General features: G+C 34.1%; 1 protein-coding gene across 1 annotated transcript in view; it reads right to left on the bottom strand.

Moving 5' to 3' along the window:
• DLG1 (discs large MAGUK scaffold protein 1) overlaps positions 1–16,321 on the bottom strand; it is a 298,658-nt gene that overhangs the window by 140,847 nt on the left and 141,490 nt on the right. Inside the window, exon 7 of the mRNA XM_024124264.3 lies at positions 4,129–4,182. Within this exon, the coding sequence (XP_023980032.1) occupies positions 4,129–4,182 (54 nt within the window). The remainder of the gene's footprint in view (positions 1–4,128; positions 4,183–16,321) is intronic.

The following is a 16,321-nucleotide window of genomic DNA, read 5'->3' as shown; positions in this document are numbered from 1 at the left end:
GGATAGGGAGGGTGGGAGGGAGGGAGACGCAAGAGGGAAGGGATATGGGAACATACGTATATGTATAACTGATCACTTTGTTGTAAAGCAGAAACTAACACACCATTGTAAAGCAATTATATTCCAATAGAGATGTTAAACAATTTTTTTAATATTAATGGGGAAGAAGTCCCATAAAGTCATAACTAAGAACAACTACCCTATAATAAACCAGGAAAAATATCAGATTATATAACATATAGCAAAGATGGGTTGTATTCCACTGATCTAATATGGTTTGGGATCAGAACTATGCTGCTTTAATTAAACAGTGTTTTATTATCTGCAGGGAAATCCCCCCAAATTACTTTTATTTAAAATTTTACTTGGTTATTTTGAGTTTTTAACTTTGCTACATCAACACTGTCCAAAAGAAGTTTCTGTGATGATGGAAGTTTAAAATAATCTGCTTTTTCCAATACAGGAGTTACTTACCCACACATGGTTACTGAGTGCTTGAAATGTGACTACTGAAACAGAGAAACTATATTTTAAATATTATTGAATTTTGATCAATATAAATTAAATACCAACACATGGCCAGTGGCTTACTATTTTGGAAGATGCAGCTCTGGATGAATCATTAAGTCTAACTCCATCCCTCCAAAACACATGTACATATTCTCTTTTTTCTCTCCTCCTCCTTTTAAGTATTAATATCAATTAATACTTAAATTTGAGTATAATACATCATACTTAATGGTAAAAGACTGAAAGCTTTCTCCCAAGGATCAGGAACAAAACAAGAATGTTTGCTCTGCAACTTCTATAAAACATTTTAAGGGAAGTTCTAGGCATGGCAATTAGGCAAGAAAAATAAATAAAAGGCATCTTGATTGGAAAGGAAGAAGTAAAACTATCTCTGTAGATGACATGATCTTATATAGAAAATCGAAAGGAATCTACATGAAAAAAACCATTAGAGCTAATAAATGAGTTCAGTAACATTGCAGGTAGAAGAAGATCAATACCCCCAAATCCATTATATTCCCATATGTTAGCAATGAAAAATGCATAAATGAAATTAAGAAAACAATTTCATTTATAATAGCATTAAAAGAATAAAAATACACAGGAATAAATTTAACAAAAGAAGTGTAAGACATGTACACTGAAAATTATAAAACATTGGTAACAAAATTAAAGATGTAAGTGAATGGGAAGACAGTCTGTGTTCATGGACTGAGAGACAAAATGTTGATAAAATGACAATAATCCCCAGATACTTGTATGCCAACGTTTACCACAGCATTATTTAAAACAGGCAAAAGGTGGAAACAACCCAAGAGTCCATCAAGAGAAGAATGAATAAACAAAACGTGGTACGTGTGTGTGTATATATATATATATATATATATATAAAATGAAAAATAATTCAGCCATAAAAAGGAATGACATTCTGACACATGCTACAACATAGATGAACCTTGAAAACATTATGCTAAGTGAAAGAAGCCAGATACAAAAGGCCACATATTGTATGATTCTATTTATATGAACAGTCCAGAAAAGACAAAGCCATAGTGACAGAAAATAGATTAGTGGTTGCCAGGGGCTGAGGTAAGGGCAGAATGGGGAGTGATTGCTAACGGGTACCGGGTTTCCTTACAAGGTGATTAAAATGTTCTGGAATTTGAAAGTGGTGGTGATGGCACAACATCGTGAATAGACTAAAACCACTGAATCGTATACTTTAAAAGGGTAGATTTTGTGTTACGTGTCTCAACGTAAAATTTTTTAAGGTGAAAAAGTTGAAAAAGGTGAGATATAACATAAATTCAAGTTGAAACAATGAGTTAATATATTTTAAACATTATGCTAACAAAAGATCAAAAAGTTCATTAACACACCATGCTAGTAACAGTATGGGGTAAAAACAGTAATAATTTTTGTTGAAGTATAAATGGATATAACTCTGTGAAGTACAATTTGGCAATAATGATTAAATCTAAAAATTGACACACCCTTTGAGCAATCTATGTATCAATATATAAATATACTCTGATTATATAATTGCATAAATACACAAAAATATCTATACAAAAATTATCAGTGGGGGCATTGATTTTTATATAGTAAAAGTGTGAAAACAATACATATATGCTTGTACATGCACAGAATGTTTACAGGATATATATATATATTATATATATATAAATTACTTAATTTTAGAAAGCATGGTGACAACAATCAGGGAAAGAAGTGTTATAAAGCAATAGCTGCAAGTTTTCTTATTTTTATTCATCAATACATAGCTAGTACTAAACGATCAGGACTTAACAAAGGAATAACAAATAAGTTTAAAAACCATTCTGGAATATATTTTAAATTTCAGAATTAAATTTAAAACCTGCAAAGAATAGTTACTAAACATTTTACACAGTGTTTTTCAAGTATGATAAAGTACCACACTCTGAAAAATCTTGCTTAAGGAATTGGAATTTATCTTTTATCCTTACGTGCAGAAAAGGTTTAATAAAGCAGGCCCAAGGGTGCTATCACTAGAAGGGTCTTAGCAGGCATTTGAGAAATTGATTTTGGGAGTGTTCCCACCATTCCCTAAATGAAAGGGTTGCTTACTGTGCCTAGACTTTGCAAAGACAATGCATTTTATGCCGAACACCTGTTTTCCTTTTGGGAGCTTGGAAATTTGGTATGTGCTGGACAAAGGGTGCCTATGTGATCAACCACCAATAAATAACTTTGTGCTGTGTCCATAATGGGCTTCCCTGGGCAGAAAAACTGCATACGTGTTGCTACATTTTCACTGCTAGGTGAAAAGGTGCTCTGTGGACCCCTCTGGGGAGGAAGAAAGTAGAAGGAAATCTAAACATGGATTCTTCTAGGCATACAGCCTTATAATCTGACTGTAGATCCTGACTTATCACATAGCTGTAATAAATCTTAGCCATAGATACAACATGCTGAGCCTTGTGAATCCTTCTAGCAAATTTCTCACCGTGGGTAGTGAATGGTTTTCAAGACTCCCAACATACCCTGCTTTAGCAGGAAAAGTATTTTTTGAATAATATGTCATACAAACTTAAAATTAATACAACTTTTACTCTAAGTTTGCTGCTTGTATGCTAATCCTGCTTTTAATTTGTTGACATTTCCCCTAAAATGCATGTGTATTTATTTTCTTTGTTGATATCATTTTCTCTGTTAGTTCTTACATATTAACCTTTCAGTTGAAAGGGTTTTAAAATAAAAGTATTTAATCACTGATTCTGTCCTTAAGCAAAATATAAGTCAACAAAAAGAACAAGTGAGGAAATGTGAAGAAAATATTGACAAAAGTACAAACAAAATTCTGCTTAAGTATTCTTTATCCATGTGAAAGGTGACATTGACTGAAAAGAGTATTTTTGGTTTGTATTATTATTTGAAGTTTTCAAAAATTCCCCCAAATTTGATATACCCTTATAAATATAAACAGAAGATAAAGCCAAATATAATGTTTTAAAGTATAAACTGAAATCAACTATAGTTAAAAAATGGGAGAAAAAGATTTTTATAATCTATTAAATTATGCACCATTTGCTTTTTTTAAAATGGATGAGCACAACTTCTACTTAAACATCTCTGAAGATATTTTAGTTGGGGTGAAAAATGTTAGATTCTGCTCTTCTGGCTATTTATCTTTAGGAGAAAGAAGGCTTTTTAACAAAAGAAGTTTAGAGAGAAGCACTAATCAATTTAAAGTTATAAAGTTATAACTAATTATTTTAATATGTGAACACCTATAAACCTGGTCACTAAAAATCTAGTCACTCAATTAGACTGCAAAAATGACTCTTTGAATATATGGCATTGTGTAAATGACCACCGGTCAGAGATAGTGAAAGTTATTCATTTTAATTTAAAAATAAAATTTCTTATTTCAACATTTCTGCTTTGCAAGAGTATAGAAAAAGAACAACCAAAAAAGGACGGTACTGCTTCATTTACTTTAACAATTACAGCTTAGTGATAGAACACTGTAAGTACAATGTATTAGAGAAAATAATGCTGTAACTTTTGTATCTATATCAAAACCTACAAAAGAGAGAACAGAATTATTTAAATATGGCAATGAATGGAACTTACATAAGTCGATGTTTCCAAGCTATCTGTGTTGACCAATACTGGAGGAGGATTTGCCTTAGAGAAAGAATTGTAAATGTGTTAGACTTAACAGGAAAATTGACACATTACATAATAATGTTCACAAATATTAGAAGCATATGAAAGATTTGCTATTTCTTAAAGTATAATTTTATATGAACTTTTCATATGTTAAACTATGCATCCAGTTTCTAGCACCAATGGAAAGATTTAGGTATAGGCAGTTGTTACACTAGCTTTTGAGAAATAAGTTCTTATTTCTGCTAAAACACACAATTTTCTTAAGATTTGCAAAGAAGTTCACCAGCCTTCTCAAAAAATCCACAAATATTCTCTAGCATAACAAACAATTCTTCCCAAATTGGTTAGAAATCATTTGCTTTTCTAGTCTCAAGGATCCCATGAAGATTCCAATCATTTTATCACCCAGAAAAAAAATTCTGTCCCACACTGAACTGTGTTTAAACACTGGAATTAAAAAAAAAAAAAAGCCATACAAAGAAATCAATCACAAACTTTTAGAATACTGGAAACACGCTCAACGTAAAAGCCCTCAATTGTTATCAACTGCAATTACTGCTTTCCATGTGTTATTCTAGACCACTCACAGAATAACTAGTGGTCAAAAAACCCCACAAAAAAAACAAAAAAACCCACAAAAAAACAAAAACAAAAAAGCCAAGTAGAATAACATAGGTCTAATTAAGTTTGGAATGAAAAAAGCTTGGCTTTCTGCTTAAGTTGAAAAGTGTTTATTATGTAGGTGCAATAAAATTTAAAGAATAAAATGCAATTATTTTTTATTTATTTATTTTTTTTGTGGTATGCGGGCCTCCCTCTGTTGCGGCCTCTCCCGTTGCGGAGCACAGGCTCCGGACGCGCAGGCTCATTGGCCATGGCTCACGGGCCCAGCCACTCCGCGGCACGTGGGATCCTCCCAGACCGGGGCGCGAACCCGGTTCCCCTGCATCGGCAGGCGGACGCGCAACCACGGCGCCACCAGGGAAGCCCCATAAAATGCAATTAATACCAAATGAAAAACAGACCAGAATATACTAGAAAACTGATGTGATTCCTCTTAAAATTATCTTTCTTCTGCATATTTAAGAGTATAAAATTACCAAGTCAAATGACATCTTCAGAGAATCAAAAAGATGACTATCCTTTAAATAAATTTTAAGAGATGTGTTTAAACATTAACAGTTCTTCTACTCTAATTAAAGAATTACACAAAAAGGTTGTATGAAAGAAACATAATACACAAAATAACCGCTTTCTTCCAAGAGTATGGGCTTTTCTAAAAGGTGAATGAATATTCAGAGTTCAAATGTTTTACATTATTTTCAGCAAAGTACTAGATCTGGATTATCATATGATAAAATGCTTAAAGACAACACCATTGCATGCTTAAATAATTGTACAGTATGCGTCTCAGCTACATAAAGCATCAAGTAGGGCTTCCCTGGTGGCGCAGTGGTTGCGCGTCCGCCTGCCGATGCAGGGGAACCGGGTTCGCGCCCTGGTCTGGGAGGATCCCACATGCCGCAGAGCTGCTGGGCCTGTGAGCCATGGCCGCTGGCCGCTGGGCCTGCACTCCGGAGCCTGTGCTCCGCAGCGGGAGAGGCCGCAGCAGGGGGAGGCCCGCATACCACAAAAAAAAAAAAAAAAAGCATCAAGTAAAAAATGAGTAGGGACAAGGATTTACTGCACAGCACAGGGAACTATATTCAATATCTTGTAATAACCTATAATGGAAAATAATCTGAAAAAATGTATATAACTGAATCATTTTGCTGTACACCTGAAATATTAAAAAATACCCTGAAAACAAACAAACAAAATGAGTAGGGAATGCTTTATTAAATATAAACATGATACTAACTACTTTATGTGTAGTCCTACCTTTGACTATAATAGTCTGTTTTCGAATGATTCAGTGAAAAGCAAACCTAATAGGTAAAAATACTATTTGTGAGAATGATATTTAAGCAAAGCTAGTCAACTAACAGACATTTGAGATTTTATGAACATTTGAAATTATTCATTTCCCAATGACTACTGAGATTTCTCAAATTGATATTTTAATTCATTAAAAAATTAATGGTACTTCACCTTTTTTTGCTTAAGAAATTACAGAGGAGGGCAAGAAAGAACAAGGATATTTAAAGTTATAAAAGAAGTTACATTCTTCAAAAATTATGGCAAGAAAACCATTTGGTTCTCTCTGCTCATTTATTACCAAAAATATAGTGGAAAAAGTTGTTTATTACCAAAATCTAACTTATACCAAAATTATCACAACACTAGCTGTTCATGATCACCAACTCATCATCACTGTAGATAAGTTATCTTTTGATTCTAGAGATAGAAAAAGTCTAATTGATATTGAAATACATACAAACCAAACTACATAAAGGGTTAAATTTACTTCAAAATAACATAATGACAATGAGAGATCAGGAGAAGGAGGGGCTGTGGATCATATAAGAGTACATGAATTGAGGACTGTTGTAGTTGGGTGATGAGTATACATGGGAGTTTACTGTACTACTCCCTTTATGTCTGAGCATTTTTGAAGTTTTTTATAATATACAGCAAAACAATTATATTGAGTCAAGTACTCAGTTTGTAAGAGGTTAATAACTAATACAGTTGTGAAATATTATAGGTTAGAGTTGTTATTAAGATATTAGCATTCTCATCATAAAATTAATTTCAATTTTAAAGTTCAGTTCTGAATAAAGAATAATACAGACTAGTAAAAATAATTTGTAATTCTGACTCAGTGAATATGATTAGATAATTAATATATGTACAATAAGTTTATTTGTAGATGTATCTTAGAATTAATATGAGTGAATGATCACACCTGAAGGGAAAGCATGGGAATAAAGGACTTGTAACTGAACAAAAACTGGGAATGTTCACAATGAGGATTAAGCAAGAATTTCATTCAAAACTAATGTCAAGATAAGAAAACCTAGCAATTTGAAAAAGACATATCACAAAATATAGTCTAAAATAAGAGCCTACGTAAATGAAGCTCAAGAGGTATGATTTGACGGCTTCAAGTTTTAGCCGCCTAAAATAATGATAAAAATATTTAAGACTGTGTTAGCAGGTAGAGAATTAAAACATTACCTTAAAATTTACCCTTACTAACTTGAGATTTTCTAAATTCTTATATTACAGAATACAGAAATGGTATCTGACAAAGTAGTACTCTATTCCTCTCAAATTTGGAGGTGGTGGGAATGAGGTAGCACAAAGGGCTTGGAGGGTATGATATACAACTCAGAAAGACATAATAACCTAGCACCAAAGCCAGAACAGGTACTTCTGAAGGAAGAGATAGAGAAAAATTTGGCCATGGAATTTGCTACTTTCAGATAGCTGAAGTAGAGAGCACTAAAATAAAAAACAGTAGCAAATCTGGATAGTTTAAGACCTCGGGATCTGTACCTAGGACAGGGGATAGCAGAATAGGTAACATGGAATTATCAGCTTTGCTTAGGGAGGAAATCAAACAACAGCAACAAGACTTGAGAATATGTGAAAGTTATTTCAAATGAAGAAAAAAACCCCTTCCCTGCACCTCACTTTAAGTGACACTTATCAAAAGACATGGTTCTAGATCTCTCTCTACCCTCCCTCTACCATTCAATGACTTTGAATATACAGATAAATCACAAGTATTATTGAAACTTATTTTTTCCATCTGTAAAGAGACATACCTTTACCCAAGAGGACTGTGTGAGGACCTAGTGAAATAATACAAAAAAAAAATGTGGGGTTTCCCTGGTGGCGCAGTGGTTGAGAGTCTGCCTGCCGATGCAGGGGACACGGGTTTGTGCCCTGGTCTGGGAAGATCCCACATGCCGCGGAGCAGCTGGGCCTGTGAGCCATGGCCGCTGAGCCTGCGCGTCCAGAGCCTGTGCTCCACAAAGGGAGAGGCCACAACAGTGAGAGGCCAGGTACCGCAAAAAAATAAAAAATAAAAAATAAAGGACCTCATAGTGTCTGCTGCTGTTAACACACTGCAGCATCCTTACACAATTTCAGAGCACAATATTACATCCTAAAAATTTTGTGTTAGAATAATTCTAAGATCCAGTTATTTTAAAACAGGCCAAAATTAGGAGTTTAGAAAATGCTTTTATGCTGTATACTATATTTCTCCTTCTTAGCATGTATCATAGTTTCATTATATTATTGGCTTAGTGTCTCTTTCTCCCCTACTAAATTATAAACAAATGTTTTTCAAACACAGAACTCACAAACCCCAGAGAATACATCTTGGATTCTAATTTGAGACACACTGCATTAAAAGTTAAGTGCTGTCACTTCAGTGATCACTGTAAGTTAAAGTGATTGTAAAAACAAATAGGGTGAATTCTGGGAAGATGGCAACACAAGAAGTCCCATAATTTTGTCTCTCCACCTAGATAACAATTGCACTGGCAAAAACACAACTGCCAGTGTGATGTAACTATTTTGGAATTCTAGTCTATTGAAGGCTTACAACTTCCAGGGGAAGTATTAGATGGCAAACTGTGGTTAATCCAGTCAATTTCAGTTCTTAGCACAGTAGCATCTACCCAACTCCCACCCTCTTAAGTGTTCCTGGAGCAGCTGGCACAAAGCCTGCACAAACTGGGGTGGAGTGGGGATGGGGGTGGGCAGCAAAATAACACCCTGTCCTCCAAATATAGGGAATCTGTGCTCTTACTGCTGCTTCTGATCATGGAGGTGCAAAGAGGCAGTGGCCATTGTTGCTGAATCTCCCCCATTTGATGTAAGTCTCTCCCTCTCTGACTGAAGTGACTCCCAGGAGATTTAAAGGGCAAGTGCCTCCTCCCACAATTTCATTTTTCTCTTTTTCCCCTTTTGAGAGCCAGACATTGAAGATTAGAATATTCAAAAGCAACCACATATATGAGGGAAATTAGAAAATCACTGCATATGCCTGGGGAAGGTACAGGCATAGAAAAAATCTGCGAAGATCTTAAAGTTATACCATAGGCTGATTTTTAGCACAGAGATAGCCTACAGCAATCAAAAAACCAAAAAAAACAAAAAACCCAGCAAACCCTAGGAAAGGGGAGAATCAGGTTTCCAGAGAAATCATAAGATTCAAACGTCCAATTTTCAACAACAAAAAAATCACAAGGCATGCAAAGAAACAGGAACATATGGCCCATTCAAAGGAGAGAGAGAGAGGAAAAAAGAAACTGTCTCTGAAACAGAGCTGGTGGCATATCTATTAGACAAAGGATTTAAAACAACCACCTTAAAGATATCCAAAGAACTAAAAGACAAAGTGGACAAAGTCAAGAAAATGATGTATGAACAAAATGGAGATAAGAGATAGAAAACCTAAAGAGAAACCAAAAGGAAATTCTGAAGCTGAAAAGTACAATAACTGAAATGAAAAATTTGCTAGAGCAGACTGGGGCACGCAGAAAAATCAGCAATCTTGAAGATAGGACGATGTAAGTTATGAAGTCTGAAAACAGAAAGACTGAAGAAAAGTGACCAGAGTCTAAGAGACTTGTGGGCCATCATTAAGTGGACCAACACACACATTGTGGGAGTCCAAGAAAAAGAAGAGAGAGATCAAGGGGCAGAGAAAATATCTGAAGAAATAATGGCTAAAATATTCCCAAATTTGATGAAAGACATGAATATAAACATCCAAGAAGCTCAACAAACTCAAGGTAGGATTAACTCAAAGAGATTCACACTCAGACACATTATAATCAAACTCCTGAAAGACAACGACAGGGAGAATTTTGAAAGCAGCATGAAAAAGTGACTCAATATACAAAGGATCCTCAATAATATTAATAGATTTTTCATCAGAATTCTGGAGGTCAGGAAGCAGTGGGTTGGTATATTCAAAGTGCTAACAGAAAAACACTGCCAACCAAGAACCTTGTATCCGGCAAAACTATCCTTCAAATATGAGGGAGAAATTAAGACATTCCCAGATAAACAAAAGCTGAAGGAGATCATTACCAATAGACTGGCCCTGAAAGAAATGCTAAAGGGAATCCTGCAGGTTGAAATGAAAGGACATAGGACAGCAACTTGAGGTGTTTGGAGAAGTAAAGATCTTGGTAAGGATAAATACAAAAAAACTCTTATTATTTTAATAGTGTTTTGTAACATCACTTTTTGTTATCTACATGGTTTAAGAGACTAATATTTTTTAAATTATATTTAAAAAATTAGTCTAAAAGCTACTTATTCGTACAGAAGTCAACATTAGTAAATAACTAAAATCAATTACTAGTCCAGAAGCTAGTATTATAGTAACTTTGCTTTGTAATTCCACATTTGTTTTCTACATAATTTAAAAGATGAATGCATTTAAAAATTGTTAATTTATGTTTTTGTACATACAATGTATAAAGTTGTAATTCTGTGACATCAACAACTGAAACAGGTGAGGATGGAACTGTTAAAAGGAGCAGTGTTTTTGTGTATTATTGAAATGAAGCTGGTTTAAATTCAAATTAGAGTGTTATAACTTTGGGATGTTAAATGTAATCCCCATGGTAACCACAGAGGAAATAGCTAAAGAATATACACAAAAGGAAATGGGAAAGGAATTTAAACATTTCACTACCAAAAAATCAACCAAACAAAAAATAAGACACTAATGCAGGAAATAAGGTACAAAAAACCTATAATGAATACAGAAAACAAATAGCAAAATGACAGAAGTCTCTCCTTATCAATAATTACTTTAAATGTAAATTGATTAAACTCTCCAATTAAAAAAAACAAACAAACAGCAGAATGGATAAAAACACATGAACCAACTCTATGTTGTCTACAAGAGACTCCGTTGAGATCCAAAGACACAAACAGATTGAAAGTGAAAAGGTGGAAAAAAATATTGCATGCAAATAATAACCAAAAGATAGTAGGAGTGACTATACTAACATTAGACAAAATAGAATTTAAATTTTAAAAAGTTACAAGAGACAAAGGACATTATATATTAATAAAAGGTTCAAAACAGTAAGAAGATGTAACATTTACTAACATTTATGTACCTAATGACAGACCATCAGAATCTATGAAACAAAAAAAATGACAGAATTAAAGAGAGTAGACAGTTCTACAATAATAGTTGGAGACTTCAATGCCCACTCAAAATAATGTGTAAAATAACCAGACAAAAGAGGAGTATGGAAAAAGATGACTTAAACTACACAATAAACCATCCTGACCTAACAGACATATTTAGAACATTCTGTCCAACAACAGGATACATTCTTCTCAAGTGCACTTGGGTCATTTTCCAGAATATACCATGTATTAGGCCATAAATTAAGTCTCAATAGATTTAGAAAGTCATCATACAAAGTATCTTTTATGGCCAAAATGGATGAAGATAGTAAGCAATAATAGAAGCAAACTAGAAAATTCACCAAGCTGTGGAAATTAAACAACATACTCTTAACCACTGAATCAAAGAAAAAATAGAAAAGCAAACTGGAAAAGACTTAAAGAGATGAATGAAAATGAAAACACAACATACCAAAGCTTATGAGACACAGCAAAAGCAGTGGTAAGGGGGAAGTTTACAACTACACGTTTACCTTAAAAAACAAGAGAGACCTCAAATCAACAAACTGAACTTTACAAATTAAGGAACTAGAAAAAGAACAAACTAGTACAAGGAAGGAAATAATAAAAATTAGAGCAGAGATAAGTAAAATAGAGAACAGAAAAATAATAGAGAAAAAAGACCCAACAGTTGTTTTCTGAAAAGATCAACAAACTAACAAACTTTCAGTTAGAGGGACTAAGGAAAAAAGAGAGAAGAGTAAATTACTAAAATCAGAAATGAAAGTGGGAATATTATTACTAATTCTACAGAAATAAAAAGGACTATAAGAGTATTATGAGCAAATGTAAGCCAACAAATTGGATAACCTACACAAAATGGACAAACTCCTACCAAGGCTGAATCATGAAGAGAATATTTAAATAGACTTTATAATTAATAAGGAGATTGAATCAGTAATCAAAAATCTCCTGACAAATAAAAGCCCCTGAAATATGATTGCTTTCCTGGTGAATTCTACCAAACATCTGAAAAACTAACATCAATTTTTCTCAAACTTTGCCCAAAAATTGAAGAGGAAGGTACATTCCCTAACTAATCCTATAAGCCAGCATTACCCTGATACTAAGGTCAAAGGCAAGGACACTATAAGAAAACTGCAGACAAATATCCCTTATGAATATTGATCCAAAATTCTCAACAAAAACTGAATGCAGCATCATATTAAGAAGATTATATACTATGACCAAGAGGGATTTATTCCTGGAATGCAAGGATGATTCAACATATGAAAACTGATCAATGTAATACACCACATCAACAGAATGAAGGAAAAAAACAACACGATCATCTCAATCAATGCAGGAAGTATTTGACAGTATTCAACATTCTTTCATGATAAAAACGTTTAACAAACTAAGAATATAAGGAAACCACTGCAGCATAATAAAGGTCGTATATGAAAAACCTACAGCAAACATCATACTTTCATGGTGAAAGACTGAAAGCTTTCCCTCTAAGATCAGGAACAAGTCAAGCTGGCCCACTTTCACCACTTCTATCCAACACAGTATTAAAAATCAGTCAATTAGACAAATAAGAAAAATAAATGACATTCAAATGAGAAAGAAGGAAAATTATGTGTCTTCAGATAATATGATCATACATGTAGAAAACCCTAAAGAAACCACACAAAAACCTGTTAGAACTAATAAACTTAGCAAAGTAGCAGGATATGGTCTACACACAAAAATCAGTTGCATTCCTATACATAATGTGGAAAGAAAATTACAAAAACAATTCCATTTACAACAGCATCAAAAAGAATAAAATAATTAGGAATGAACTTAGCCAATGAGGTAAAAGATTTGGGCATGGAAAACTATAACGCTGCTGAAAGAAATTAAAGACAACAGAAATAAATGGAAACACATTCCCCGTTCATGACATCTTAATACTGTTAAGATGTCAATACTACCCAAAGCAATTTACAGATTTCATCCGATCCCAATCAAAATTCCAATGATGTTTTCTGCAAAATAGAAAAATCCAACCTAAAATTCATATGGGATCTCAAGGGATCTGAATAGACAAAATAATTCTAAAAAGGACAAAGCTGGAGGACTCACACTTTCTCATTTCAAAACTTACTACAAAGCTACAGTACTCAAAAGTTTGGTACTGGCATAAAGACAGACATATACCGATGGAATTGAATGGAGACTGCAGAAATAAACCCTCACATATATAGTCAAATTGTTTTCAACAAGGGTGCTAAGACCATTCAATGGGGACAAGATAGTCTTTTCAACAAATGGTGCTGGGAAAACTGGCTATCCAAATGCAAAAGACTGAATTTGGACCCCTACCTAACATCATATACAAAAATTAATTTAAAATGGACCCATGACCTAAATAAAAGACCTAAAAAACTATAAAACTCTAAGAAGAAAACACAGGGTAAAAGCTTCAGGACACTGCATTTGGTAGTGGTTCACTGGATATAACACCAAAGGCACAGGCAACAGAAGAAAATATAGACAATTTGGACTTCCTAAAAATTAAAAATTTTGTGCATCAAATGACACCATCCACAAATTAAAAAGGCAACCCACAGAATGGGAGAAAATATTTGCAAATCATATATCTGATAAGGAACTAATATCCAGAATATATAAAGAACTCCTAAAACTCAATTAAAAAAACTGCAATGCAATTCAAAAATGGGTAAAGGACTTCAATAGACATTTCTCCATAGAAGATATGCAAATGGCCAATAAACACATGAAAAGATGTTCAAAATCACTAATCATTTGGGAGCTGCAAATCAAAACTACAATGAGATACCACCTCATACCCATCAGGCTGGCTACTATCATGAAAAGAGAATATAAGGAGTGGTGGTGAGGATGTGGAGAAATTGGAACCATTGTGTTCTGCTGTTGGGAATATACAATGATACAACACTGTGGAAAACAGTATGATGGTTCCCCTAAAAATTAAAAATTAAGTTACAAAGTGATCCAGTTATTCCACTTTCAGTTATACACTCAAAAGAATTGAAAGCAGGGTCTTGAAGAGGTGTCTGTATACCCATGTTCACAGCAGCATTATTCACAAGAGCTAAAATGTGGAAGCAATTCAAGTTGTTCACTGACAGATGAATGGATAAGCAAGGTCTCATATATACATAAAATGGGATATTATTTAGCTTTCAAAAGAAGGGAAATTCTGATGCTACATATGCTACAACACAGGTTAGTTAACCTTAAGGACATTATACTAAGTGAAATTAGCTAGCCACAAAAAGACAAATACTGTTATGATTTCACTTCCATGAGGTACTTGAGTCAAAATCATAGACACAGAAAGTAGAATGGTAGTTGCCAGGGCCTGGGGGGGAGGGAGGAATGGGGAATTAAGTGTTTAATGGGTACAGTGTTTCAGTTTTGCAAGATGAAACAAGTTCTGCAGATGGATGATGGTGATGTTTGCACAACAATATGAATGTACTTAATACCACTGAACTGTAAACTTTAAAATAGTTAAGGTGGTAAGTTTTACATTATGTGGATTTTTTTTTTTTTTTTTTTTTTTTTTTGCGGTACGCGGGCCTCTCACTGTTGTGGCCTCTCCCGTTGCGGAGCACAGGCTCTGGACGCGCAGGCTCAGCGGCCATGGCGCAGAGGCCCAGCCGCTCCGTGGCATGTGGGATCTTCCCGGACTGGGGCACGAACCCGTGTCCCCTGCATCGGGAGGTGGACTCTCAACCACTGTGCCACCAGGGAAGCCCTCATTATGTGTATTTGATCACAATAAAAAAAAATGGAAAATATATGACCTCAATCTAATTAAAATGCATCAAACACAAATTGTGGGATATTCTACAAAACGACTAGCCTGTTCTCTTGTAAAAGGCCACACACATGAAAGACAGATTGTGTAGCTACTTCAGATTAAAGTAGACTCATGAAAACTAACTGTGGTCTTGGATGGGCCAACTTACCTGTTTTTGTTTTTCATATAAAAAATATTATTAGGGCAACTGGCAAAACAGAATTACAGTGGGTAGTATTATATTAATGTTAATTTTGTGGTTTAGCTCACTGTACTATGGTAATATTTTTGTTCTTTGGAAAAATATTCAGTATTGTAAAGTATTAATATTTAGCAGTAAGAGGGGCATGAATAAAACTTCCTTTTAACAGGTTTACAAAAAATAATATTATACTCAATTACAGAAGAACAGAAACGATAAAGCAGATGTGGCAGGTAAAAATATTAACAATTGGAAAAAATATATATATTAACAATTGGGAGATGTGGGTCAAAGTATATGGAATTTCTTTGTACAATTCTTGCAACTTTCTGTAAGTCTGAAATGATTTGAAAATAATATAAAAACAAACAAATCAACATAAAACCAACAAAAAAACCCCAAACACAAATAGAACAGTGGCACTGCAGTCACATATTAGTGTGTGGTTTAAAAAGGCTCATCAAGGTAATCCAAGTATACTGTTCTATTTAAGATTACTAGTAAAATGAAAATGTATCAAGCCATGCTTTAGATTATACTAATGATCAAATCATTTAAGAGTCAACACTCAGATGTTCTGTGGAACTTGAATTACCCAGAAGCAACAGGATGTTCTATACTGGTTATACCTCTAACGTTAACTACTCTCATGTCATGTGGGAGTTATTTGTTAAGTTGTGATTTGCATAAACAGAGAGTAGGCTCCTAGAGGACAAGAACAATGTTACATTCATCTTAGTATCTACATGATTGGAACAATAACAAATAATTGAACAAAACCCAATCCCTCCAAAGCACCTGTTTGCGTGTGAACAGAGACTTTCACACAAACACACAAAATTAGCTATAAAGCATTTTCAACAATACTTTAATTACCCGATAGCTCCTCACAACTGGTAAAAAAGGAGGTCTAAAGAATCTGGTTTGAAAGCAGAGTATTTATTCTGGGTGTATATTTATTCTGGGTGTATATTCTGGGTGTATATCATAGAGATTATATGATTTTATCTCCAGCAGGAAGAGCTAGCATCTGTTATACAACTACTATGTGCTCA

This window comes from Physeter macrocephalus, chromosome 1 (genome assembly GCF_002837175.3).
Source record: "Physeter macrocephalus isolate SW-GA chromosome 1, ASM283717v5, whole genome shotgun sequence".
Lineage (NCBI taxonomy): Eukaryota > Metazoa > Chordata > Mammalia > Artiodactyla > Physeteridae > Physeter > Physeter macrocephalus.
Note: the sequence above shows the minus strand (reverse complement) of the source record. Positions and strands in the feature narration are given on the sequence as shown.